General features: G+C 35.2%; 1 protein-coding gene across 1 annotated transcript in view; it reads left to right on the top strand.

The window, feature by feature from the left end:
- The window catches only part of Dmd (dystrophin), a 1,759,261-nt gene that overhangs the window by 204,766 nt on the left and 1,527,455 nt on the right, over positions 1 to 27,040 (top strand). Inside the window, exons 4-5 of the mRNA XM_041642825.1 lie at positions 9,463 to 9,647; positions 10,771 to 10,902. Of these exons, the coding sequence (XP_041498759.1) occupies positions 9,463 to 9,647; positions 10,771 to 10,902 (317 nt within the window). The remainder of the gene's footprint in view (positions 1 to 9,462; positions 9,648 to 10,770; positions 10,903 to 27,040) is intronic.

Here is a 27,040-nt window from a genome sequence, read left to right as displayed (position 1 = left end):
TAATTATTGTTGAGTTGAAAATTTATAGACACAACATGTCATTTACATAGTTTGTTTATGAAAGGTAGTTGTTTGTTGAAGTATTTTCCTATTTAAAGATAGTTTATGAAAACTGTAACATCCATTTGGATTAAAATTTCTAATTGATGTTTCTCTAATTGGTTCCTGTGCATTATTTGTTCTAATGATATATGTAATTAACAAGGTGTAACTTTCTTTCCTATTTAAGGAAAAAAGGAATCCAGCTAAAACAGAACATTTGTGGAAGTCAATAGTCTATATTATGAAATAGAAGAAAGTGAAAATACAATTAGATCAAAAGTTTTATGTCATTTGTATATACAACAATGATAACTGAAGTATGTACACTTATATGTTATTATTATAAATATTACATATTTGCAACTTAGCATTCTACTAGAATAGTTTACTATTTTCTTTGAGAATGTGTATTAGAAACTCATATACATATACAATAAATTATGTTTTTTTAATATACTTCCTTATAATCTCTCCTCCAGAAGTCCAGTTAGCATGGGAATACCATCAGTGGCCATATCCTCAAAGAATGGTAACCTCTCCTAGTAGTTGTTACCATCCAGTAGCTCATGAGTTAGGGGTGGGGCCATATGTTTCCTTCCCTATCTATGCTGTAATTTGTGTTGACTTGATATTGTGCAGGTAAACTCAGCAGCTGTTGTTTCATGGCTACAGTCAATAGTCATGTCATGTACAGAAAACAGACTGTTCTAGAAGGAAGTTCCTGTCCTGCTTAGTCTGTAGCTGTTTAGTCCCAAAGAAACACTCAGAGCCTTATATTAGTTATAAACCTCTTGTTCAGGCTTATTACTTACTAGCTCTTATGACTTAAATTCACCCTTAATTCTTGTCTATGTTTAGATACATGGCTTGGTACCTTTTCTCATTGAGGCAGTCTCATCTTGTTTCCTCTGCATCTGACTTGTAACTGAAAATGTTTTTTCTTCCCAGAATTCTCTTAGTCTACTTGCCCTGCCCTTACTTCCTTCTTGGATACTGGTCAATCCAAATTTTATTAAACCAATAAAATTAATAAATCTTTACAGTGTACAAAAGCATTATCCCACAGCAGCCTTTTAATGTTCTGTCCTAAATGGCATGTCTTTGTTTGGTTGTTATATAAGTTATATTTCTTTTTATAGACTACTAAAGTTTGTGCATTTTATTCTTTTTAAAATTTTATTTATATTAACTGAATTTTTATTGATTCTTTGGGAATTACACATGATACACCGCCACACCACTTATTTCCCATTTCTTTTATGTCCACCCTCCACCCTTGTAGTCTTGCCCCAAAAATAAAAGGAAAAAAAATAATTAAAACCCCAAAACACAACCAACCAAACAAACAAAAACCTCTTTGCTCCTCCATCTTTCCTGCCTCTCCATCACATATTCATTTTTTGTAATGTCCTTTGGAGCTGTGGTTACCACAGTATATACTTTTGCTCAAACGACTTTGCTTGCAAATGTTCATTGCAGTGAGTTCTTAAACTGGTCCATTGTTTCTGGCTTATGGTATACCATCAATACTGGACCCTCACCAAAACTTCTCTCAGATCTCCTTATATTGTCCAGATCCATGGAAATTGTGTGGCTATGGTTCCACAGGACCAGTCCCTTTATATATTCCAGCAGGTAGTAGATGGGGTAGATATTAGGGTGGGCCAACTCAAAGCCCTGAATATGAGCCTGGGTGATAGCTGTGTTGGTCAGTCCACAGCTCCACCAGGATTGGCTCTTCAGGTAAGGGCCAGGGCCAGTTTTTCTGCCGCTGCTATTTAGAAGTGGGAAACCAGTTCCCACTCTCTATGCCATCAAGGGTTGGTTCTAGCTCTCCCACATCCACATCAGTGTGGTCAGTTCTCCAAGGAGGGGGCTGTACCTCTCCCATTGAGGCATCTAACAAGGGGCAGGACAAGCTGTCTGGTGCCCAGGTCACTGTAGCAAGCTCTACCATGCCCTCCCACACTCCCAAGTTTACACCGGTCTTGGACATCAACACAGACCCTGACTGTGGTAAGACCATGAACATTGACATGGCTCTTGGTATTACTTTGGGTCTGAATATCACCATGGCCCTGGCTGGCAGTGCAGACCACTCAGAGCAGTGTGCTCGCAGTGACAGTTTGGCTCCAGGAACCAACATGGCCCACATCCTTGGCATCCACAAGATCTTTGGTAGCAACATGAGTCAAGGGCATTAACACAGAGCCAGGCTACAATAAGGCCATGAATCCAGACTTGGCCTTTAGTGGCATCTTGCCCTAGAGGCCAACGTAGCCCCAGGTGGTAGCACAGGCTGCTCAGATTAATATGTTTCCTGCATGAACAATGACCCTCAGCCATCAACATGGCCTCAGGTGGGGACCCAGACCACGGACATCCAAATGGCCTTTGGTGATAACACTAGCCATGGACATCAACCAAGACTCCAGCTGTGGTAGGGCTATGGACCCAGTTATGACCCTCAGTGCCAGCACAGACCTGGACATCACATAGCCCCATTTGGCAGTTTAGATCACCCATATCAGCCTATTCCTTATTGCTGCCATGTCTTCAGATCCTCCTCTTCTCTCCACAGCACAGGGAACACTCTGTCTCTCTTCTCCATTTCTCTACCACATTGAAGTGACAGCTGCCTTCTTGCTAATGCTCAGGGAACATTAAGGAAAAGAGGAGGAAGAAAGAAGAATTATCTCTGTACTCATTTATTTACTCATATCCCTATTCTCACCATTCATGATCTAACCTCCTACGATGTAATTCGATGAATGCATTTTCTCATATTTTAATAGAACACTTTTCATAATCAAATCATGTCTGGATATCATTATTTGTAAAATTAAATGCCTCATACTAACATTGTTCTCATCTATTAACGATTTGCAGAATGGGTTTGTTTTTGACAAGTGGTCAGAATGCCTAAATAGTTTGTAGTATACCAGAGTCTTCTGCAAAGTCAGCGAGATAAGAGGGCAGAGTTCTTGCCACCAGGCGTAATAACCTGAATTCAATCTCTGTTACCCACATGGTTTAAAGTGAGGATCAACTCCATTAAGCTGTCCTCTGACTTCCTTATATATACTGACGTGAAACATACACGTGTGCACACACATGGACACAATCAATAAAATGCAGAATCTTTTAAGTACATACATTTCCTTCCTGTCTTTGTTATTAAGAAACCACTGTGCTTTTTCTATATGTAGTAGGATTGTGGTGATATTTTTTCCTAGCTGTATCATGAGCATATTGAAAAGAATAATTACATGTTTAAAACATAAAATGATTGAATCTTCATCAGTAAACAAAAGGCAATGTTTTATTTTTATTGATGTTATTAGGAAACAGAATCATCTTCATCAATGCAAATTATTTCCACTACTACACTTTATATTCCTCTAATGAGAAGCATTGTTATTAGAGGATAGATGCACCTAAGAGAATCAACGAACAAACTGCGAAAAATGGATCAATTAGCCTGGCGAAAGCAAACATTTCTTTCAGAATGCTAAAGAATTTAAAATTAAAGGACCTGCATAGGTTATTTATTTTCATTTTGTTGTATATTGTCACATAGTAATTTGAAAATGGAAAAGACACAAATCTGGAGTGTACGTGTACATGTAAAATATTAAAAGTGAAAAGAATTGAATTTCTTAGTGCTTTACTTAATGTTCTAATGTTGTCTACAACCTATCAGTTCTACCATTTAGAAGTCATACCACTTAAAGTCAAAGATCTATTTGTAGCGTAATCCTAATTAGTGTTAATAATGAAAACACAGAGTCAAATATTGAGGGTGAAAGCTGAAAGATCAGAGAAGCAGAGTAGCAGCCATTAAAGTGGCTTCTTAATCTCTACCGAATCCTCAAACAAGATGGGGCAAGATCCTGTCTCTAGGAAGCCTCAAACTGAATACCATCTTTACAAAACTTCAGAATGAATGCTCTGAATGCCTGTCTCCTCCTGCCTTACATTTCTCTCTCCCCTCCCCAACCATTTCACTTTTGTCTTTACTTCCCTAATGCTGGGATTAAAGATGTATAATCCCAAGTGCTAGGATAGGATCTAAGGTGTGAGCTCTGCTCCATGTTTAGATCCAGTCTCTTGTAGCCCAGGGTGGCCTTGAACTGAGAGAGATCTGTCTTCCTCCTCTTTTGAGTGCTGGAATAAAAGGTGTGTGCCATCACTTCCTGGCCTCTTTGGCTAACTAATGTGTCTAGCTCAACACTCTGATCTTCAGACAAGCTATACTAGTTACAGCACTAACAAGTATCACATCTCCTAAAACAAAATATCACATCTACTCATTTGGAAACTTCCAATAATTGGCTAGTTAACTTTTTTAGTAGATTCTTTAGTATTTCATATCCACATAAATGGTTACTTTTGCAGCCACCCGTTCTAGCATATATATCCTTATAGTTTTGCATTAAGATTATCTGACTGTTCAGGTTATGACCATACACTCTTCCTAGTTCATCCATTCCTCTTCTCTTTTGAATACTGGACTAATTATTTTCTTGTTTTTTTCATTTTTTTCCTTATATAAACTCACTGAAAAAATCTTCAAATTTATTCTTATGATGGTATCTTGATGGTGTACCCTAATTTAATAAATAAAAGTATCTGTTAAAAAGAAAGCTGACACATGCGCTTTTATGCATATGCCGTCATTAAAATCCTGCGTCTACATGTGATGTGCATTAAAATACAGTATTTTAATTTCTGCTTTTCTCTGAGAATAAGACTGGCCTTTGATTTGGATGGTCCGGACATTTCTTTAGATTTCCCAGATGTATTTCAAGGTTATGCTTGGCAGCTGGCTAATCAGACTTTCCAGAATTTGACCGCCCAAGACAGGAATAGCAGTTTTTGAAGGCACCAATTTTATTCCAAACTCACTTACATTGACTTTTCAAGGGTGCAGACACAGGGAAGATTAAATTTATCAAACTTTGTTTGTTACCTCTCACTTGATCTTTGCAGATACTTTTATTCCAATGTAAAATATAGTTAATATGTGTTCAATAGTAAGCTTAGAATGTATAGATAGATCAAGTAGATGATTGTTTTCAGTCTACCAGGATGCTCACTTCGTTTGTAGCTTGAAATATTATTAGATGGATGGTCTTCATCCTAAAATTTTTATTGAAACCCACATAAATTAGAAACTATGTTACTTGATGTGATAATGTACTAGTATGACTATATTATTAAGTACACTTTAAAACTACATTTGAATGTCTCTATAATATTCTCACTCAACTGCTTGCTCAATTTTTAAATTTTTGGACTAATACATTTGAATTAATATGGTGATTAAATAAGTGTGTTTTCTAGAAAAATTTATTTACATTTCTCATTAAATTTACATGAACATTGATTTAAATTTCTGACCATTCCCTGTTTTTCTGAATATTACTGCATTTGCATTCCCAAGGACTATGGCCGAGGAAATAGAAGATACTGAAGACTTACACACACACACACACACACACACACACACACACAAACACACACACACACACACTGAAAAGCAGTATTTTTTAAGAAGTCTAGGTTTAAATTCAGAATTTCTTCTTTAAATGCATTGTACTCTTAACTAATTTTCTTTAATTAATTTACAGGTAAAAATGAATCTTATCGGTTGAATTTCACTAAACAATTAGGCTATCACAAAACTGAGTGCTTACTTTATTACTTGCTCTCATAAGGAAAAAAAATGATGTTGTTCAACCAGTCTTTGAAATCAGAGTGTTTCAGAGCTGGGCAAGCAGCTCAGGGGTAAAGTGCTACCATAACAAATAGGTGTCCCGGTATTGAAGAGAAATTACAGGTCAGAAGTTATGACAATATTCATAACTGGGGGTAGGCTCAGTTCACATTATAAAAATGATTACTTAGACATTAATTCCATTCTTAATGGAGTTCCATTCTAAAACTAAGCTTTATTGGGTAAATTTACTCTCAACTAGCATACTTCCAGTTGGGACTGGTTGCCACTGCTTTGGAAATACATCTTAGGAAACACTGCTTAGAAAACAATCGAAGAGGCAACAAGTTGGTGTTTATTGTTTGGTACTTGTTATGGTAGCTATAAAGTCATCAATGCCCACCATGCTTCCTCTCCATTTTCCTGCATTTTATTCAAAATGTATTGCTCTTTATCAAAAGTGATTTGAAAATCTTATATTCTGCTATTTTGCTATTTTATAAGAAATCAAGGATAGAGTCTTATAGGTATGTGATTGAAGTATCACATGATTTGCATATAGGAATAATTCGATTTCTTCATTTTCCATTTGCATGCCCTTTATGAATTTGCCTTTATGCTCTAGCTGAGATTTTTAAGCACTATCTTTTATTTTTTTTTAAATGGTGTGATTATCTAATCACACTTGCATATTGTTTCTGGTTATTTTAGAGAATAATTTCAGTTTTACCCCATTATTATTATGTTTGCTATTATTTTATTTGAAATAATTTATCAACTTTTTTGTTTGTTGGTATACAAAAGAGCTCCACAATTACCTAGAGTGGAGTATGACAAAGATTTATTTACCTGGGGATAAACTCACAGGAAGCGTAGAGATCTGTAGTCCTCTGGTAGTGCTGGTAACTGGAAATGAATTCTGCAGTCAAGAAGGCTGCACATGCTTTTCATCTGCTTTTATAATACATGAGACCATGCCCAAAGGGGGCTGGTATCTTAAAGTCTATTGGCTGAAGGAGTTCCCACAGCATCTATTTATTTTTGTTCTTATTTTTTGCAAAAAAGTAACTGAATTACTCAGTATTCTTTTATACTAATCAACTGTATTTTACTCCTGACCTTTTCTACTCACAATCAGAATAGCTGTGTTTAAAAATTTTATTTTCCTAATTTAATTCTAGAAATTATTATTATTTTTGTACATGTGCAATGCAATTTGGTCATATCCACTTCTTACTTCTGTTCCTCCAACTCCTCCTTGACTTCTCTCAACATTTTCCCTATCCCAGCTTCATATGTTCTTATTATTTTTAAAATAAATCACCTATCCCAGTAAGTAATACCGATATGAGTAAGTATAAGGTCATTCTAGGCACATGAGAATCCTCCCATGAGCCACATCTCTGAAGAAACCAGACATTCCTTCTCCCAGGAACCATCAACTGTGAATAGGTCCTCAGCTAGAGATGGGACATCATGAGATCCCCCTTTGTCCATGCTGGAATACTGCCTAACTTGATCATTTACAGGTCTTATGGCAGTAACCAAAGCTACATAATGGATTTTTCTTTGTTATTAAGTGTGAAAGCTTGATCTTAGCTTATGTTTGTTCCAAACTAGCTTGTAAAACTTAAATAAACTCATTTCTATTAATCTACATTCTGCCACAGGACTTGTTACATCTCCTCAGTATCATAAGTCCCATTTTCTCCGTGTCTAGCTGGATAATGCCCCATATCAGGTTCTTCCTCCAATTTACTTCCCAGAAGTCTTGTCTATCCTCTCCAGCCGAGCTATTGGCCTTTCAGATCTATATTAAACAAATCAGAAGATACCTTAGGAAAGAGAGAGACATTATCACACAGTGTGATCAAATAGCTCACAACAAAGCTGTTGTGATTTCATGAGTGCAATGGCCCTCTCACATCCATAAGGTATAATTTTGTAATAGTCCTCATTAATCTCTGGCTCTTACAATCTTTCTGCAGCCTCTACTACCATGTCCCACTAGCCTTGTGGGGTCATAGAACCTCTCAAAAATAATACAAACTATTGTCATTGCTCTTAGTGGAGCATCAGAACTTGAAGGTAATGACCCTATTGCTAAGGAAACTATATAATTTTGTCATAGAATATGGTGCTATGCATGCGTCTATGGGAGAAAAGTCATTAACAATCTCACCCAGCTGTGAACTTATGTGTTACAATAACAGTCAGCCTATCACGAAAGACTCATTGGTGTAATAGTGACATAATAGTGACACTAAGCCAACCGCCATAATGTATATTCAGAGGTCCTGTAACAACCCTCTTGTAAGGCCTCTGGTTTCCCCTTTAGTCTCTCTTAGGCCATATGAGCCCTGCTTAATTGACTCATTGGTCCACGTTTTCCTGCTATCCTCTAGCCTCTCTAACTCCTACAATCATTCCTCCCCATTCATGTGCAGGGCTCCCTAATTTCCTAGAGGAAGAACCATATGGAGACCTCCAATTTAGGTTATCCTTATGCATGTTTATCTGTGGGTCTCTTCACCAGATCCCAGCTACTGCCAGAGGAAGTCTCTTTGACAACTGAACAAAGCACCAATCTATGAGTAAAGCAGAATGTTATTAGGAATCATTTCATTGATTAAAAAAAAGACAATTGTGTTTTGTTCTACCCTAGGTCTCTCGATTATCCAGACTCTGGTCCCTGACTATCCAGGCAATTTAGGGCATAGTGTGGATCTCATGTTAATCCAGACATTGGTTGGCCACTCCCACAAGTTCTGTGCCATCATTGGCCCAGCAAGTCTTACAGGCAGGACAGAATGCAGGTGGAGGGTTTTATAACTGGATTGGAGTCTAGGCTTCCCTTTCTGTAGCCTGAATAGTACCTTCCTGCACCAAATATACTAGGACATAGGGCTGAAGGCTCCGTGCAGGCACCAGCTTAACCTCTGTACATTCAATGAGCTTTTTGGATGTTGTCCTGAGCAATGAAGCTAGCAGTTTTCAGAGAGTGACAATTTGTCCTAGCATTAGCCTTGAATCTATGAGGGTGACTCTAGTAATGACTTGCAGTAATGGAGGGTATGTATTATGAATTTGCCATCTTTTATAGCTAGATAAGACATTTGGTGGTGAGAGTGGACTGTATTCAGTTGAGCTTTTGGCTGAGGAGTCACATGGGGACCCCTAAACAACACAGGCTGATGATACTTTAGATTGTATTGGGAAAATACATGGCTCACTTTAAGACACATACATGTCATTCTGTGCATAATGTTATTGTAGAAAAACATTTTTAGGAGGTTTCAAGCATTAAGTCTTTTATAATTATTTAATTATAAATATACCAGTTTAATTATAATAAAAGATAATTTTCCATAGAAAGGAAAATGTAATTAAGATAGCTTATTAGCTAATGAAAACTATTCACTTAGATGGGCTAGTTTTCTTTAGGAGAAAATATTATAGAAAAAAGATTTTATGTGAACAAGAAAAAGAAATGAACTTCAGTGCTCATCTCAACGGTTTGTAAAATTGCAAGGGCATTTTAGGCCTGATTATCATGTTCTAATTAGTCTCTGGAGGACTTTCATGGACAAACAAGTGCTCATTAATTTGTCTGCTTCCTGTAACATTGATTTGTTCATTACCCTTTCAGAGTCTCAAATATAGAAACCAAAAGTTGATGTGTGCTGTTAATGTGCTTACAGATGTTGCTACCACTTATCCAGATAAGAAATCCATCTTAATGTACATCACATCACTCTTTCAAGTTTTGCCTCAACACGTGAGCATCGAAGCCATCCAGGAAGTGGAAATGTTGCCCAGGCCAGCAAAAGTGACTACTAGAGAAGAACACTTTCAATTACATCACCAGATGCATTATTCTCAAGAGGTAAGACAGGAGCACTAATGTAAGAGAGCTTTCCAATTTTATGTCCAGCTTTGGGTATGACATTCACACATATGTAAATAATGTGAGTTTTTGTATGTTCATAACAGTATATATGTATATATATGTATATATATACATAGCATTTCATGTGTACACAAGGATTAAATAAACCTTTTAAAATTTCATGTGACACAAGGCATTATTTTCAAAAAACACTGATAAAAGCACTTCTAAAAGTAATTTGATATTAAATCAGTTTATAATACATAATATACTGTATTTTTGTTGTATAGTGTATAATAAAAGTAAAGAAACTTTTGTATATGCATTAAAATTAGGTTTGCTGTCAATCATGGCAAGGTGAAAAATCCCGAATATAAAGGGCAAACATTTTATTCAAAAATACATTTAAAATATTTTGTGCTAACCTTTTGAATAAACAGTTGTTTATTATTGATTTTTTCCTTTTAAATGGAAAAATATTTTAAAACATATTTACTGCCAGTTAAATCAACAATATATGATACAATTGTTTATTGCATCAGTGAAATAAGTGCAAAGGGATTCTATTAATTGGGTTTTATTAATCATGCTCAACAGTAGGTATACTGTATTTTCTTAAACAAAATCAATGATTAAAAAATCTTGTGCAAAATTATGCTAAAGGAATGGAAAGTTCTTGTGTCTAATTTTTTTTCATTCTACTTAGCTAGTTCTATTTTATGCTCATAACATCTTTAGCCCATACCAAGTTATTGACCTGATGAATTCTGGCCTTATTTACTTTGGGATCAGAGGAAATTGCTGTTGGGTACCCATTTTTTTCCAGAGCACAGAATGTCATGCTATACAGCTGTAGGAGTTATGTCCCTGTGGAACCTGAATTTTAAATCCTACACTCATTATATTCTCGATTTTTCTGCTCTCCAGAAAGACCAACACAGTGAATTCTTCTCTTAGAGAGTATTAGATTTTACTACCGTTTATGTGTTTAAGGTTAAATGTTTGATCTCACCCTTTGTGTTTACTATTCTGTTTTCTAGAGTCTTGGAAAGCAGTCCTTCCCAATTACTTACCACATTTTCCCCTCTTCTTTCTCCTTTTCGTCCCCAACCCTTTACAGATCACAGTCAGTTTAGCACAGGGCTATGAGCAAACTTCTTCATCTCCTAAGCCTCGATTCAAGAGCTACGCCTACGCACAGGCTGCTTATGTTGCCACCTCTGATTCCACACGGAGTCCTTTTCCTTCACAGGTCTGTCAGCATTTACTCTCTCTTTGATAAACCAGGGAAATTCTTTCAAGATGATCTAACCTATCTTTTGCTTGTGTGATGCCTTCAGTACTTTTTTTCCTCCCAGAGATATGTTTTATTTTTAATGCTAATAGATTCTCTCACAAAATGCTGTTTTGGTGAGATCTACCTAAGATGATAAATAATTTTTCACCTAGAGGCAGTTCTCAAAATATAACTTTATATTCCTGATATAATTGTATACAAGACTTTCTTTTAGACAGTCTCCTAGTGTCCGTAAAGAATTTGAATCTCATTTAAAACTTATGTATATAACCCTAAAAATTCTGAACATATAAATAAAAATTGCTAATTGACTTAAAATTTTAGGGAATTTTTTATATGCCTATATATCTTATGTGTAAATAAGATTTCCCCCAAGTAGATATTTTCATTATATATTCAGTCCATAAAAATATATTCTACTTAAGAAAAATATAACCTCAAGCTTCTTGAAATGATCTTATGTAATTTTAAAACAATTTTTTAATATTTGCATGAAAAATTGCCATGCACACAACTCAGATTTGGTGTAATTTTCCACCTTTTCAATATCATAGGAAAGCTAAAAATATAAGAAAGTGTGACCTATATTATATGTGAGATTATGAAAATGAAGAACACTAGTATTTCTAAATTTTCAAGGATTGCCTTTGTGAAGAAATCTTTATTTCATTCAGTTTGAAAAGGTCTTAATGAAGTGACTTTTACCAAACTTACACTAGGAATGATAGATTAACATTATGAACCTGATCCTATTGGTATATTTAAAAGTAAACATTTTAGGAAGCTCAATGATTTTTCGAGATAGTGATATGCTTTTAACTATTGATCCATGTTTCAATTAATTGATAGACGAGACTAAATATTCTATACCCTGAAAGAGTCCCCTCAAAGAAAACATCTCTTTGGGGGTAGAGATAAACCCTCTGCCATAGGCTAGTTTCTTGCAGTGTTGAGGAAAGATGAGTAAATAAGAAAGTAGGTTTCACATTCTTCTTTAATCTAGTTTTCATTGCAGGTATTTCAAAGACTAATTCTAGAATTTCAAACAAGAATCTTCTACAGTTTCTTCCTTATCAGTAAATAATAATTCCAGCCCACATGTTACTGAGGGCTTATGTGGATCTCTTTGGCATGAGAAGTGCTATTTTTATTGCCACTTTCAGTTTAAATTTAGCCTCTCTTCTCTCACACATCCAACCCCCTTCACATTGCTTTAATTTAACTCACTCCCATGGAAACCACCAAGATTTAAGGGAAATATCTAATTTTCTGAAACAAAGAAACATAAGCCAAGACCAAGGTAGAAGACGCTTCTCCCTCATTATCACTTTCCTGAGCTCTATTTTCTAGGTTTTCTATAATGCCTTTGCTGGCAGCAGATCTTTACCTCATTACCACTTCATTAAAGCCTTGCTCAGATAGGATTCCTTAATGAAATAATCGCAAATGACCATACAATTTGCAGGCTCATTTTGTTCACTTTACTTTTGTCTAAATATTACTGAATACCTAATCTGTCATAAAGTACTCAGTGCCTTCACTTTCGGTAATGCAACCAGCTGAATTAAACCTAATGTTTATCTTTCAAAAAAGAATCAGCACATGATTTTTTGAAAGATAAGTTGAAGAGACAAACAATGATGTATTGTGACTCTTTCTGTAGTTCTTTAAAAACCTATCTTTTCTCATTTTCCATACCAACCCTAGTCCCCACTCCCTTCCCTCATCCCATTCCTTGTACCATGACTATTTCTAAAGGAAGTGCATCAGAAGTTGACTTCCCACAGTTATTTTGAAATCCGTATATTTTCACACTACCAAAATATTCACTGAAGTCTCTGGAGGACAGAACCTACACACTCTACCCTACAGGTGGTATCTGTCATGGTTACAGTGAACTCAAAATCAGTTGGATTAAATTGCAGCAGGTTTTATACAAATATTTGGAGATATATGAGAAAGCACCAATTTTCTTTTTTTTTATTTTTTAAATTTATTTATTTATTAAGGATTTCTGCCTCGTCCCCACAACCGCTTCCCATTTCCCTCCCCCTCCCCCGATCAAGTCCCCCCCCCCATCTGCTCGAAGAGCAATCAGGGTTCCCTGACCTGTGGGAAGCCCAAGGACTGCCCACCTCTATCCAGGTCTCATAAGGTGAGCGTTCAAACTGCCTAGGCTCCCACAAAGCCAGTACGTGCAGTAGGATCAAAAACCCACTGCAATTGTTCTTGAATTCTCAGTATTCCTCATTGTCCGCTATGTTCAGCTAGTCCGGATTTATCCCATGCTTTTTCAGACCTAGGCCAGCTAGAAAACACTATCCTGAGTGAGGTAAGCCAGACCCAATAAGAGGAACATGGGATGTACTCACTCATATTTGGTTTCTAGCCATAAATAAAGGACATTGAGCCTATAATTCATGTTCCTAGAGAAGCTAAATAAGGTGAATCCAAAGACAAACACATAGGCATCCTCAGGAATATTAACCTTCATCAGGCGATGAAAGGAGACAGAGACAGAGACCCACATGGGAGCACCGGACAGAAATCTCAAGGTCCAAATCAGGAGCAGAAGGAGACGGAGCACGAGCAAGGAACTCAGGACCACGAGGGGTGCACCCACACACTAAGACAATGGGGATGTTCTATTGGGATCTCACCAATTTTCTTTTTATTTATAAGAGAGTTCTGACCAGGTAACTTTCTCATTCAGAAACCATATCATCAATTATCTTTACTGGTCTCAATATCTCAGAAACCTCAATTATCTATATTTGTCTCAAACTGTAAGTTTTGCTTAACTTACTGAATTGAAGCATTGTGGCCAAGCTCCAAATACAAAATACCAAACAGAAAATACGAGTGCTCTAGCCTTTTTATTGTATTACCTAGCTATCATAAATGAATGATTATTTAAAGCTGTACTTTCAATCCTTATTCTTGTGACCATGCTCATCAAACATTCTTGGTTCTTAATCTTGTATATTAAAAATCCATAATCATCTTTTTATCATTGAGTTTTCTCTCCTGGAGACTTATTCTATCTAAAATTCTCCATGCAGACTCACCAGATACCTGACTTCTCTCCCCCAAAGCCCCATGATGCTTTCCTTGTTTAATAGATGTTCTTTCACATACTGCCTTCTGTAAACTTTGCTTTACTGATATTTTAAGGAGCATAACAAATCCTATTTATCTCAATAGCTTCTGCCATCAGTGAGACTTTTTATAACACACTCAGGGAGTTTTTGTGTCTTTTCTGTATGCTTTTTCAACACCTGTTTCTCTTACAACTCCATTATCATTGAAATCTAATGGAAGGTTTCCTATTTTGATCTGTCTATCCATTATTTTATCAATGTAGTTTAATCATATCTTCATTCTAAATTTTAATGACCACTGTATCGGTGCCCTTACTTTTCTCAATCTTTAGCTACAGGACATTTTCAACAATTTTTTGTGTGCTTATATATCTTGACGTGTCCTCAAGTAAAGTGCACTTCATTGCTCCCAGTCTTTTCTTTGTCCTTTTTGTTATTGTAGTGAGGCTATGACTCAGCAGTGATTGTGGTTTTATGAGACATACTCTTTTTCTCTATATTGATCCTGTAGTCAATAATAAGACAAAACTAGTCAATCCTTTCTTTAGCTCATTTCTCCATTAAATTATGCCCAACTCCATTAAATCATTCAACTTTCTTTCTGCTACTCTGAGTAAAGAAAAGCTTATTTTGATTTCTGCATCATGTCATTTTCTGCATGATCTACTGCAAATGACCAATGGCCTTTTAGAGGCACTGTGAGGCTACTTTTGAGTGTGATTATTGTAGAAAAAATTCAAATATGCCCCTATTTTGCAGAGCTACAAAGATCATATTTATATTTGTAAATAATATACAGCTTAAGGTATATTCAATTAATAGACCCTTGGATCCCTAACTATTGTACTTACTCTTCAATACCACACAAAGCATAGGAAGTCAGTCTTCTAAAGGTTATTTGTACTTTGTTTAGGTTTTTATAATTATGCATGGTGAAAAAAGACTCAGAACAGCAAAGGAAGCATTTATCTTATTTAATTCACTTTCACAGTTTTACAAAGACTTTCAAATATATATCTCCTCTAACTAATACAATAAGTGTATGAATTGATTTTATCAGAATCAAAAGTTAAAGGAAATTTAAATAGGATATATTATTTGTTCAAACAGCTGGTAACTTACATAGGTGAGATGCAAGCCATATGTCATAATGTCTGTATCAGCTGTGATGTTTCCTATTCTCAAATTCATGAATCTGACAGAAAAAGGGTTTAATATTTTCTTATCAACATTGCATCTGTGCTTTAGTGTTTTAACAGAAGTTGATGCTTAAACGTATCTAAAAAGAAAGAAATCCTCATCTTTGCTTCTTATCTTTGTCTGATGAATAGTAGCTGTCAACATTTGGAGAGTATACCTATTACAGATAGAATACATAAACATTTATGCATTTGCAATATAAGAAGTAACTGAGCATTTCAGTGGTGATACAATGCATAAAGCACATAGAAATATTATAGAAAAACATTTACTTAATAGAAAGGATCTGTAATGCAAAAGTATTAATTGCAGCCACCAGTAGAATAACAAAGGGGAGGATATTAAACCCATACTTACTGATCTGTTCATAACAGGGATGCTTGAAGTTAATCATAATAGTTTTCTCTTAAGTTTTTTAGATGGCAGATATTCATAAAGTACAGGGGTAGGCTGAGATACATCTGCTAGATAGTTTAAAATAACAGTTATATATTCATAAACCAAAAAGCTACAAAGGAAGCACACATCATAGAATGATATACATCTAATCATTTGGTTCCTCACAGCCACGGGTCATTTTTCTTAGGGCTTCATCTGTACCTCTGAACTTGTCCAGCTCTAAGATTTCATCTGCTAAGTCACTAAGAAGCTAAGTCACATACATGCATGTGAACACATACACCCTTGTGTCCAACTAAGCACCATTTAACTGATTCTTTCTTATAGGCCTCCTCCTTCAACTCTTGTTGCTCCTTTCATCATTTCTGCCATGTTTTCTTTGTTGTCTTCTAACTCCTATCTTAAGACTTTTTATGATTTTTCTGGCAAATCTCAGCAATGTATCACTCTTTGTCTATAAAATGTTCTTTATTAAACCTAGATTCTGTGGTCACACTCAAGTCTCCCTGTATGCAGGTTCTTCATTAAAGGAGTAAGTCAATTTTGCATCAGAAGCACATAGTAAAATACATATCTGTACTGATCAGATGTAACTGAAAAGATCATATAATCTTTCCATTACTCAGATGATATCACAACTATTTATAAAAGATTTACAACAGCGAATATTTGTACTGTATGAGAAGATATGTATAGGTTATATGTAAACATAATGCCATTTTATATATGGGATTTGACCTCCTATGATATTGTTTATCTGGTAAAACATGGAATCAAGCTCTCTGGGCACTGGAGGATAAACTGTAGCACTTTAATTTATGCTATTCGGACATTTTATTTGCCTCCCCTTCTCCTTGTCTCTTGTTCTTTCTATATTTCATATATTATCGACAGCTGCACTGGGATTCTCTCGGTGATCATGACTCATCTCGCAATAATGGCAAGTTTTAGGATTTGAATGTTACATTGAAGGAAGTAGTTTCACTCATATTTGCTATAGCAGGATACAGATATATTGAATGTGTATTTTGATATAAGTGCTTAACTGTGTAAATATATACTGGTAAATACTTGTATTTTTCTTCTTTAAAAGGAACTGAGAGCATAGATACACTCAAGAAAAAATGAGTAACTGTTTTCCCTGAGACATTTTTGTTTCCCCAGTTTTATCATTTTTCTTATTAAGTTTTAAGAATTATTTTTATATTCAATTATCTAGCTTTTCTGTGATATGGTGGACATATAATTTTCACAGTTTGTTCTCTGTCTTTTTAATTTAATGGGCTGTTTAACTTTATTAGATATGATATGATTAAAATATTTGTGAATTCAGAAATCACTTTCAGCATATATTCACATATATCTTCCTGGGCAAAATATGCCATATCTCCTTGCCTAAATAAAAGGGGGAAACAGTTACTACAATGACTGACTCAAAATGTTGTCCATGTTTTTAGTCATCTGGACAGATGGAAAAAGGTATTTTCTGAGTCAGCCCACATTATTTTAGGAAATGGAGAGACAGAAAAGATGGGAAATATATCAGAAGCTAATAGTTTGTGTTAAACTCCACTAGGATTTTATGGAATTTGTGTTCAAGAATAGAATTTCATTATTATTCTGAATGCATCTGAGTTTGCAGAGGCATGCATCTGATACTCCAGAAGCAGAGAATCATGCAATTCTGAAAGCCCACATTAAATTCATATTTGGTTAGCGGAGCATCTGTTCTCGAGAAGGAAGTCTATTAGTTGAGCAAGGGAGAACAAATAATGACATTCGAATAAAAAGGGTTAATATTCAGTCCTCATCACTTTCTAGTCATGTAGCCTTGTGACAGTTTCCTGTGTGTTATTGGCCTCAATTTTCTCATGTTTATTATTGATTTCAATATAATTTATGGAGCTATTATTCAGATTTTGTTAGATGAACTGTATGAAGGATATTCTTTGATGTGAGAACATTGTAGTTTCTAAAAATGGCAACCATATCATTACTACCTCAAAAATCAGGGGTTAGGTAAGATTGTTCTGGACTGATGATCTTTCTTATATGTTGATAAACACTTTCATAACTACTGAGTTTTAAAATTTGTAAATTTTTGAATCGTCATAAATTGTATATAGTTGGGCAGTTTTATGCATTAATGGTGGCATGTGAAGGACTGTAATGTAAAGGGTGCTGTTTTTAGTTCTATAGTTCTAAAGTTGTTGAGGAGAAATCTTAATGCCCCACAAAACAGAGTATAATAATGCTTTCTTATAACAAAGTCTTACGCTTCTGGGTCTTAGATACATTTTGTACAGAGAAGAGGAGGTATTTCACCCTGTTATTTTTTTTATCATTGGCTCATTTTAACTCAAATTACCTCAAACTAAGTGAAGATTGAATAAAAATAATGAATAGATAGTACACAGCCATTAATGAAGGGCACTGCCACCTCAAACTAAGTGAAGATTTAATAAAAATAATGAACAGGTAGTACACAGTCCTTAATAGAGGGCACACCTTCTATTAAAATAATCATTGGTCTGATTCAAGTTAGCATTTTTTCTTTTTGATCTGACTAAGGAAATAATTCAGAGACTGAATGGCCGGGTTTAAAACCAGCTGTATATATTGGTAGATATACTGAAAACATTCAAGCAGTTTTAAAACTAGAAGGAAGCTGGGTATCATGTCTTACTACTCTAAGTTCACCATCCAGTAATCTGAGTAGTTGAGAATTTTAAATTACATATTACTCAGATATAATGGTCTGTACTTTGCTTGTAGTGTCTTTAACAATATTTGCTATCCGGATTTATCCCATGCTTTTTCAGACCTAGGCCAGCTGGCCTTGGTGAGTTCCCGATAGAACATCCCCATTGTCTCAGTGTGTGGGTGCACCCCTCGGGGTCCTGAGTTTCTTGCTCGTGCTCTCTCTCCTTCTGCTCCTGATTTGGACCTTGAGATTTCTGTCCGGTGCTCCCATGTGGGTATCTGTCTCTGTCTCCTTTCATCGCCTGATGAAGGTTAATATTCATGAGGATGCCTATGTGTTTGTCTTTGGATTCACCTTCTTATTTAGCTTCTCTAGGAACATGAACATAGCGGACAATGAGGAATACTGAGAACTCAAGAACAATCGCAGTGGGTTTTTGATCCTAGTGCACATACTGGCTTTGGGGTAGCCTAGGCATTTTGGATGCTCACCTTAGGAGACCTGGATAGAGGTGGGCGGTCCTTGGGCTTCCCACAGGTCAGGGAACCCTGATTGCTCTTCGAGCAAATGAGGGAGGGGGACTTGATCGAGGGAGGGGGAGGGAAATGGGAGGCGGTGGCAGGGAGGAGGCAGAATTCCTTAATAAATAAATAAATTAAAAAAATATTTGCTATCAGTGTTTTATGAGCTGGGAAACATTCTTCCATTCTAAATATTTTGGAAGAATTCAAGATAAATTAGCATTAATTATTTTTAGATGTATGGTAAAAATTTCCTGAGATCATCTGGCCGTAGGCTTTTTGTTGAGTCCTTTTTTTTTTCTTCGGATGCATTAAATTTGTTCTTTGGGCACTTTCATATGCAGTATACTCTGAAGATTGTCCCACACAGCTGCTTTTACTTGCTTCCTACTCCTACCCCAGAAATCTTTCTCCCACATTTAGGGTTTTGTGTTTTGTTTTGTGACCTACTGTGTTTAACTAAGCATGTTTGTATAACCAGGGGCTTGCTAGTATTCAACAGTGCACTGGGAGTTTCCCAGTGAGTGGGCAATAAAAGACAATGTCCTGTTGTGCTTGAGCACTTTCCCTTATTCTCAGTATCCTGAGCAACCGTGATTCCTGCTTTTGCTGCATTTCGTTGCAAACAGATGCTTCTCTGATCAGGACTGAGAGTAGCTTTTGTGTATGGGCATAAACAGATAGTTAGCAACTTGGTGCCATACCAGCTTAGCTTGTTGTTGATTAACATCTTGATTTTATTACGTTTTTTCTGACTTTGTATATTTTTGTAGTTTAGTCTTAGAAGTTGCCACGCCTTTAGGAATCTGCTCATATATTCTAGGTTACCCCATGGGTTGGCAAATAATTTTAAGGTCATTACTATTTATGTAGCAATGGTTGTTCTTTCTGCTTGTGAGCCTACCCTTTAAAGGCCAACCCAACTCTCTACCCTACCTCCTTTATTAATAATTTTGACTTTTCTTTCTTCTCAGTAGTTTAGATAAACATTTACTTCATGTGCCCCTTTAAAAATACGTATTTCATATGTGATTTTCTCTAATGTCTCATTTATTTATTATTTTTGCTTTAATTGTAATGCCTCTTCTTTTGAAGAGGCCTTTTGAAGAGGCATTTTGTAATGCCTCTTCACTGTTTGTGCTCTTGTTCAGATTTTTTGAGGTATTATTTATAGTCTGTTTTACCTTGTTCCACTATTTTGCTATACCTCCTTTCCCAATAAATGCTAGAATTATAATCTTGTTATGCAGCCAAATCTAGCTAAAAAAAATCATCTTTTTGTCTCAGCCTTGTCTGTGTTGCCACTAGGGTCATGTAGCACAAGGTCCAACTTTTCTTTTCAAAGTAGGAATTGAGTACACTTATCTCCATCTGCTTTTTAATCAGCACATTTTGACCCCGATTATGAGACAATTTTCTTATGTTCCATTGCTTTTTATTGAGTAATTTGTAAATATGACATGCTTTTATGATTCCTAATTTATGGATAAAAAAGAAATAAATATTTTTAAATTAAATTGAAAATAACTATAAACTTTTTAAGACAATGTGAATGAGATAAGAAAGGAATGAAGTGGAAATAGTACCAATGTTGTTGAGGGTCAAAAAACCCTTAATGCAAATTGATATTGAATTGTATATCATGATTTATTGCTTCAGAGAAACATTGAGCCATGTCATGGTTTTAAATGAAAATGTGTTTTTTATTTATTCAAAAGGATTTATTGACTACTATGAAAATTATGAAATAGGAGTATCAAAAATGTTAAACTGGCTTTGAGTACTTAAAAATCTATAAACTTCCATATTATTGTGTTATTAGATCTTAAAAGTAGCAGACAGCCTCTTTTTTCTATCCATCCAATAATTTAAAACATTTTATCAGATAAATCCCTAAGCTCTGAGCTTGTGTGACTATAACATCCCTCTTAAAGTAAATAGGGATAGAAATTATTATAAAATAGATGAAGGTAATTTATTGATGTTAAGTACTACATTTAAGATATGGTGCTTCCTCAATACAAATTTTTCTAAATGTCTGAAAACTAATATGAGCCTATATAATATTACAGGCTTTGAACGAGAATACACATACACTAATGCAATTCCTAGACAATGAACAGAACAGATAAAACTTGGCTTACTTTCCAAATTAGCTTTATAATACACAGAAGACACAATTACAAAACAGACACACATGCACACACACACAAACACAGACACAATTACAAAACACACACATACACACACGAAGACATACGAAAGACATGCATACAAACAAACACACATGCTTTTTGTGTGTATATATGCAATGCATCTATGTGTATGCATGTGCATACATGTACAAACATGAGTACATTTATTTGTATATGTGAATAGGGTCCTGTATATAACATGGCATTGGGGTTGAGGTCAGTGGACTATTTTGGGCATTGGCCATAACTTTCTTTCCTGATTGAGATAGGAGATTTTTATTGTTTTCCTTCCGCATACACCATGAGAGCTTACCCAAGAGCTCTGGGGATTCTCCTGTCCCTAACTAAGTACAGATGCTCATTATTGTGATTAGTTTTTGTGGATTAAAAGGAGCTAAACTCAGGTTGTCATACTTGCACAGCAAGCACTTTTATCCGCTGAGTCATTTCCCACTCATAAAAGTTTAAAAGCCTTTGAAATTACACTGAAATCTGATCACTGAGAAAAGACTATTGAAAGTTATTCCTATTGGGAAGCATTTAGATAATAGTGTGGAATATACTATCTTCTGGGGCATGAACAAACATGCACCTAATGTGAAGATTCAGGCAGGGTGTGACTCCATTATTGTCTGCCATGATTGTAATAAAGACATATTTTAAACTAATTTTTTTATAGAATTGATAGTGTATTTTTATTTTTCCGGAGATTATAATATAATTATATCATTTCCCCTGTTTCATTTCTTCATTTAGCCCTTCATATGCAATTCTTATATTCTTTACATTTCATGGTTTTTATTCAATTGTAGTTATGAAATATGTAGTTATGAAATATGTCATCAGGGGCAGAAATATCTTTTAACATTGAGATTGATTATTGGTAATTGTTAAATGACTTCTTATTTCCACTTCACCTGTCTGCTAATTCAAATATAGAATCCATGCCCCTCCACTTCTTATATCCATATCAGGTTTTAAGGATCAATATTTACAGTGATAAAAGTAGTACACTGGTTAGAAATTTCTATACTGTGAGGCAGATTACTAAGCCCACCGACAAATAACACCTTCTGAAAATATGTGGTTCTCTTTCTGAAACTTTAAAATTTACTTCATGATACTTCAAAAACCCATTTCAAAAGAAAATTTGGACAATTAATGAAATTATAAATAGGATGTACTCATGGATTCTTTTAATACTATTTTATCATGTCCATCTCATGTGACCCTGGTGATTAAAGTCATATTAACTATTTGGTACTTCACATAGTTCAGAAAAAGTATGCCTGGAGTACTATAATATTACCTCTATTTCGGTAATTGTTCATTCCCCACTTTATTGTAGAGTCCAGGAATGCATGTAAAATAGCGAATTATGTTCTCAGAAGTCCCTTGATATCTATGTCTTTATATTCTATGGTTATAGTTAGTAATTATCTATTGAGGGAGAGAAAGTATTCATTAAGATAATTCTCACTGTATCATGTATTGGCTAGAATATGTAATGGAAGTGAAAGAATCAATTAGAAGAATTATGAGTCGTGTTTAGAAAGTACAAATGACATCCTTCACATAAAAATCAATCAGTACAATTTAGAATATCTCAGTAGAAAAGCAAAGAATATTAGTCAGAAAAGGAAGAAATGAAAAAAAGAAGTGTCAGAGAATATATGTCTTAAGGGTTACTATTACTGTAAGGCAACACCTTGAGGAGAAAAGGGTTTATTTAACTTATACTTCTACATCACAATTCATCACTGAAGGAAGTCAGGGCAGGGATTCCAGCAGGGCAGGAACCTGGAGGTATCAGATGATGCAGAGGCCATGGAAGTGTGTGGTTTATTGCCTTCTAACACATGGCTTACTAGACCTGCTTCCTTATGGAACACAAAACCTCCTTCCCAGGGCTGTCACCACCCCCAATGAGCTGGGCACTCCTTGTTTGATTGCTAATTAAGAAAATGGCTTACAACTGGATCTTATGGAGTCATTTTCTCAGCTGAGGTTTCCTCCTCTCAGATGATTCTAGCTTGTGGAACATTGGCATAAAACTAGCCAGGACAATATATAAAAAAAACATTCTATCTAATTAGTAATGAAAGTACAAAGCAAAAAATAATTTGTAGCTCCCAAATATGTAGGAAAAACCAGAGCTAAAATAGTGATTATCAAATAATAAGTTGATACTGATATTATGTAGCTTATTTTCCAAGAAATTACAATAAAATTTAAAATTTTATGTACAAATTAGTATTTCTAGAAATTCGTATTAGTCACCCAACAATAATTTCATGAGTATAACAATATTAGAAATGGTTGATACATTTGAAGTGAGTGAGATTTTAATTCTTATTTAAATACTCAACTTCACAAAATTTACAAAGCTTGGGGTAATGTAATAAAATAACAGAAACTCTCTAAAATCCCTGAATTGATACATGTTTTTATTCATGTTGTTAAGTTACCTTAGAAAAATGGTTTAGCTGAAAGTGGACTCCTAAAATGTATAAGGTTTAATTATGTATTACATAGATTTATACAGATATGCATATTACAATGTAAGTCAATTAATAATGTCAAATACCAATATAGGATTTGTATTCTGTTCTAAATAATATGTATGAACCACTTTTGAAAGAATTTTTCCCTTGGTGATGACTTTATTAGTCCATCCAATATAAGTAGGATCAAAATTTAGTATATACCCAAATAAAGGTTAATATGTGTGTATATACTTTCTAGATATGTTACTGAAGTCTTCCAAAATTCCAGGAGGTAAATAACTTGAGATTTCATCATTTCCATGAATTGTGTAATAATATTTTAGTTTCTGCCTTTATGTTTATGACAGTTTTCATTGTAAATTTAACAGCTTATTAACTGGATCTTTTTTTTTCATGTGTAATGTATTTCATTATGACAGGGTTTTCTGACAAACACAGTCTGTAAGCTAGACTAAGGGTATCCAGTTACTGTTTTCTCAATTTTTAAAAAGCTACGTAATTTCATAGCTTTTTCTCATTAATTCTTTTTTTGTTTATTTTATTTTATTTTTTTAGTTGTTGCAAAAAAAAATTTCCGCCTCCTCCCCGTTTCCCATTTCCCTCCCCCTCCTCGCACACATCGCCCCCTCCCCCTACTCCCCTACCCCTCTCCCCCTCCCCCCCACTCCATTCCCCCTCCCTCTCTAGAATGAAGAGCAGTCCAAATTCCCTGCCCTGCGAGAAGTCCAAGGTCCTCCATCTTAGGGTTGGCAAGAGACTTGACTCTAGAGGGGCTCGCAGGTGTCCAGGGTGATGTCCCCAGCTAATACCTTGAGCAACTGAGGAGGAGGAACCTGAAACGACCCTATCCTATAGCCATACTGATGAATATCTTGTATATCATCTTAGAACCTTCATCTGGCTATGGATCGAGATAGAGACAGAGACCAAATTGGAGTACCGGACTGAGCTTTTAAGATCCAAATGAGGAGCAGAAGGAGGGAGAACATTAACTGGATCTTTTATACTTTTAATTTTTAAGGAAACAAATCATTATTACTTAATAGCACTTGAAATATTGAGGTACGTAAGTCTTGATATCCTCCCATTAAATATATATCTATATGCTTTTCTGCATTTAGTTAGCAATTATTCAGTAGCTGCAATAATGTAGGAAGTAGTTGAGATAACCCAAATTTCATTTGAGGAATTACTAATATATCAAACTGCAGGTTAAGAGCTAGTGTTAGAATAGGTTAGTGGCCACATAATATTTATTAAATGCCATCTGTACCAAGAAATTAACTTTCTAAAACCCATGGAAATAAATCAATATAACATTCCGATATTATATTTTATTAAAGAAACACCTCCAAGTACAATAACGAGTTTAGGAAAATAAATAGTACATCCCGTATTAGAAGTTTCAAACCATGCTCCCTTCTCCTCCCACCCCCACGCTCCCATTTTTTTTCATGAAAGCTTGCCTCTTTTCCCTTCCCAGAGCATCTATATACGTTTTTCTCAGGGGTCTCCTTGTTACATAGCTTCTCTGGGGTCATGGACTAAAGGCTCTTTATCCTTTGCTTTACTGCTAGTATTCAACTATGTGTGGGTACATACCATGCTCATCTTTCTGGGTCTGGGTTACCCCACTCAGGATGGTTGTTTGTAGTTTCATCCATTTTCATGCAAATTTCAAGATGTCATGTAGGAGGAGTGAGACTATAAGCAAAGTGGTCAAGACCATGTGGGGGACACCCACTAAAACAGTTTGTCTTTTCTAATGGGAACTCACAAACTCCAGCTCGACAGGCAAGGAACCAGCAGAGGTTCAAATTAGACCCTCTGAATGTGGGTGGCAGCTGTATGGTTGGGGTAGGCTGTGAGGCCACTGGTGGTGGCACCAGAATTTATACCTACTGCTTTTACTGACTTTTGGAGCCTGTTCTCTTTGGGTGGATACCTTGATCAGCCTAGATATAGTAGGGATGGACTTGGCCCTTCCCAAAGCCCAAGGCAAAGTGTTTTACTCTCTCTGAGAAGTGGATGGGAGTGGGCAGGGGAAGGTGGAGAGTGTGAGAGGAGGGGAGGGAGTAGGAACTGGGATTGGTATGTAAATTAGAAAAGATAGTTTTTTTTAAATAATTAATTTTAAAAAAAGAATAAAAAATAATTACCCAAATAAAGCATAGATCATGAGTACTTGTAAAGCAATATAATAATAATAATAATCAATAAACAGAGGACAGACTTACTTGCTTACCTATAATCTCCAAACACCTTCCAAGTTTGTTTTTATTTCTCTTTCAAACCAAGAATCTATAGTCATAGTGAATTGTTCTTGTTAATCATTGTAACTATTATGAAACACGTGAAAACTAGACAAGCATGAAACATACTTCCCATGAAAAACTTAGAAATAAGTTGAAAAGATGTTTGAACAGGTCCCGAATAATAGTTTTTTTCTGTACATGTATGTTGTAGAAAAATCTAATATCTATTCCTTTTTATTTGTTTAGTAGGTTTCCTTATTTCTTGTCATCTACATGGTCACTTACTTGCCTTTAATAAGTTGAGCATATTTCCACCTGACAGGCATTACATATGTGTCTGTCACTTCCTTAAAGTTGGCTTCCTAAATAATAACATGACATACGTCCTTATCTGAGCTTTAGAAAACATAACAAAACCAAACAAAACAAACAAACAAACAAAAACTGACTTCCTTAGTAATGAAAACAGTATTTGCAGGTATTATCTTCCATTGAGTTGAAACAACAAGATAAAGAGAATTGGTCTAGACAAATATTGAAAGACACTGTTTTTATACATAAATGCATAACATATATTTTTATGCCTATTTATCTCATTATGATAAATACTCTAGAAGACAGTTGAATGAGTACCATTACTTAGGAGAACAACTAACCACTCATGACCCTAATAAATTATCCAGTGTTTTTACAGCAGACACAGAAATGTTTACTTGCTGTCACACAGTTTTGTATCTTCATTTATAACTATAAATTATTAGTATCAGCAACTACAAATTAAAATAAAATCTACATATAAAAGCCTAGATGATGGAAGCTGCAATAAGTTACCTTGTATGTATCTTATGAGTTTGATCTTTGTAGTGAAATGCTGGAGTCTTGAAAGTGGTAAAAGTACCAATTTTTATGTTATATTTTTTTATTTTATATTTATTAATTTATTTTTATATGATTTAATTTTAAAGTTTAATTTATTTTAATTAATTTATATATGTATACCCCTTTCAAAGATTCCCCTCTTTCCATTCCTCTCTGTAAAAGGAGCTGTGGGCCATTTCCCACCGCCCAGCTCCCACACGGCTAGCTTTACCCAAAATAATTACACGGAAACTGTATTCTTTTAAACACTGCTTGCCCGATTAGCTCTAGCCTCTTACTGTCTAATTCTCACACCTTCATTAACCCATTTCTAATAATCTGTGTAGCACCAC

The sequence above is a fragment of the Microtus oregoni genome, unplaced genomic scaffold, assembly GCF_018167655.1.
Source record: "Microtus oregoni isolate MIOR12 unplaced genomic scaffold, Mior012 000079F_ref0000094, whole genome shotgun sequence".
In the NCBI taxonomy this organism is placed as follows: domain Eukaryota; kingdom Metazoa; phylum Chordata; class Mammalia; order Rodentia; family Cricetidae; genus Microtus; species Microtus oregoni.
Note: the sequence above shows the minus strand (reverse complement) of the source record. Positions and strands in the feature narration are given on the sequence as shown.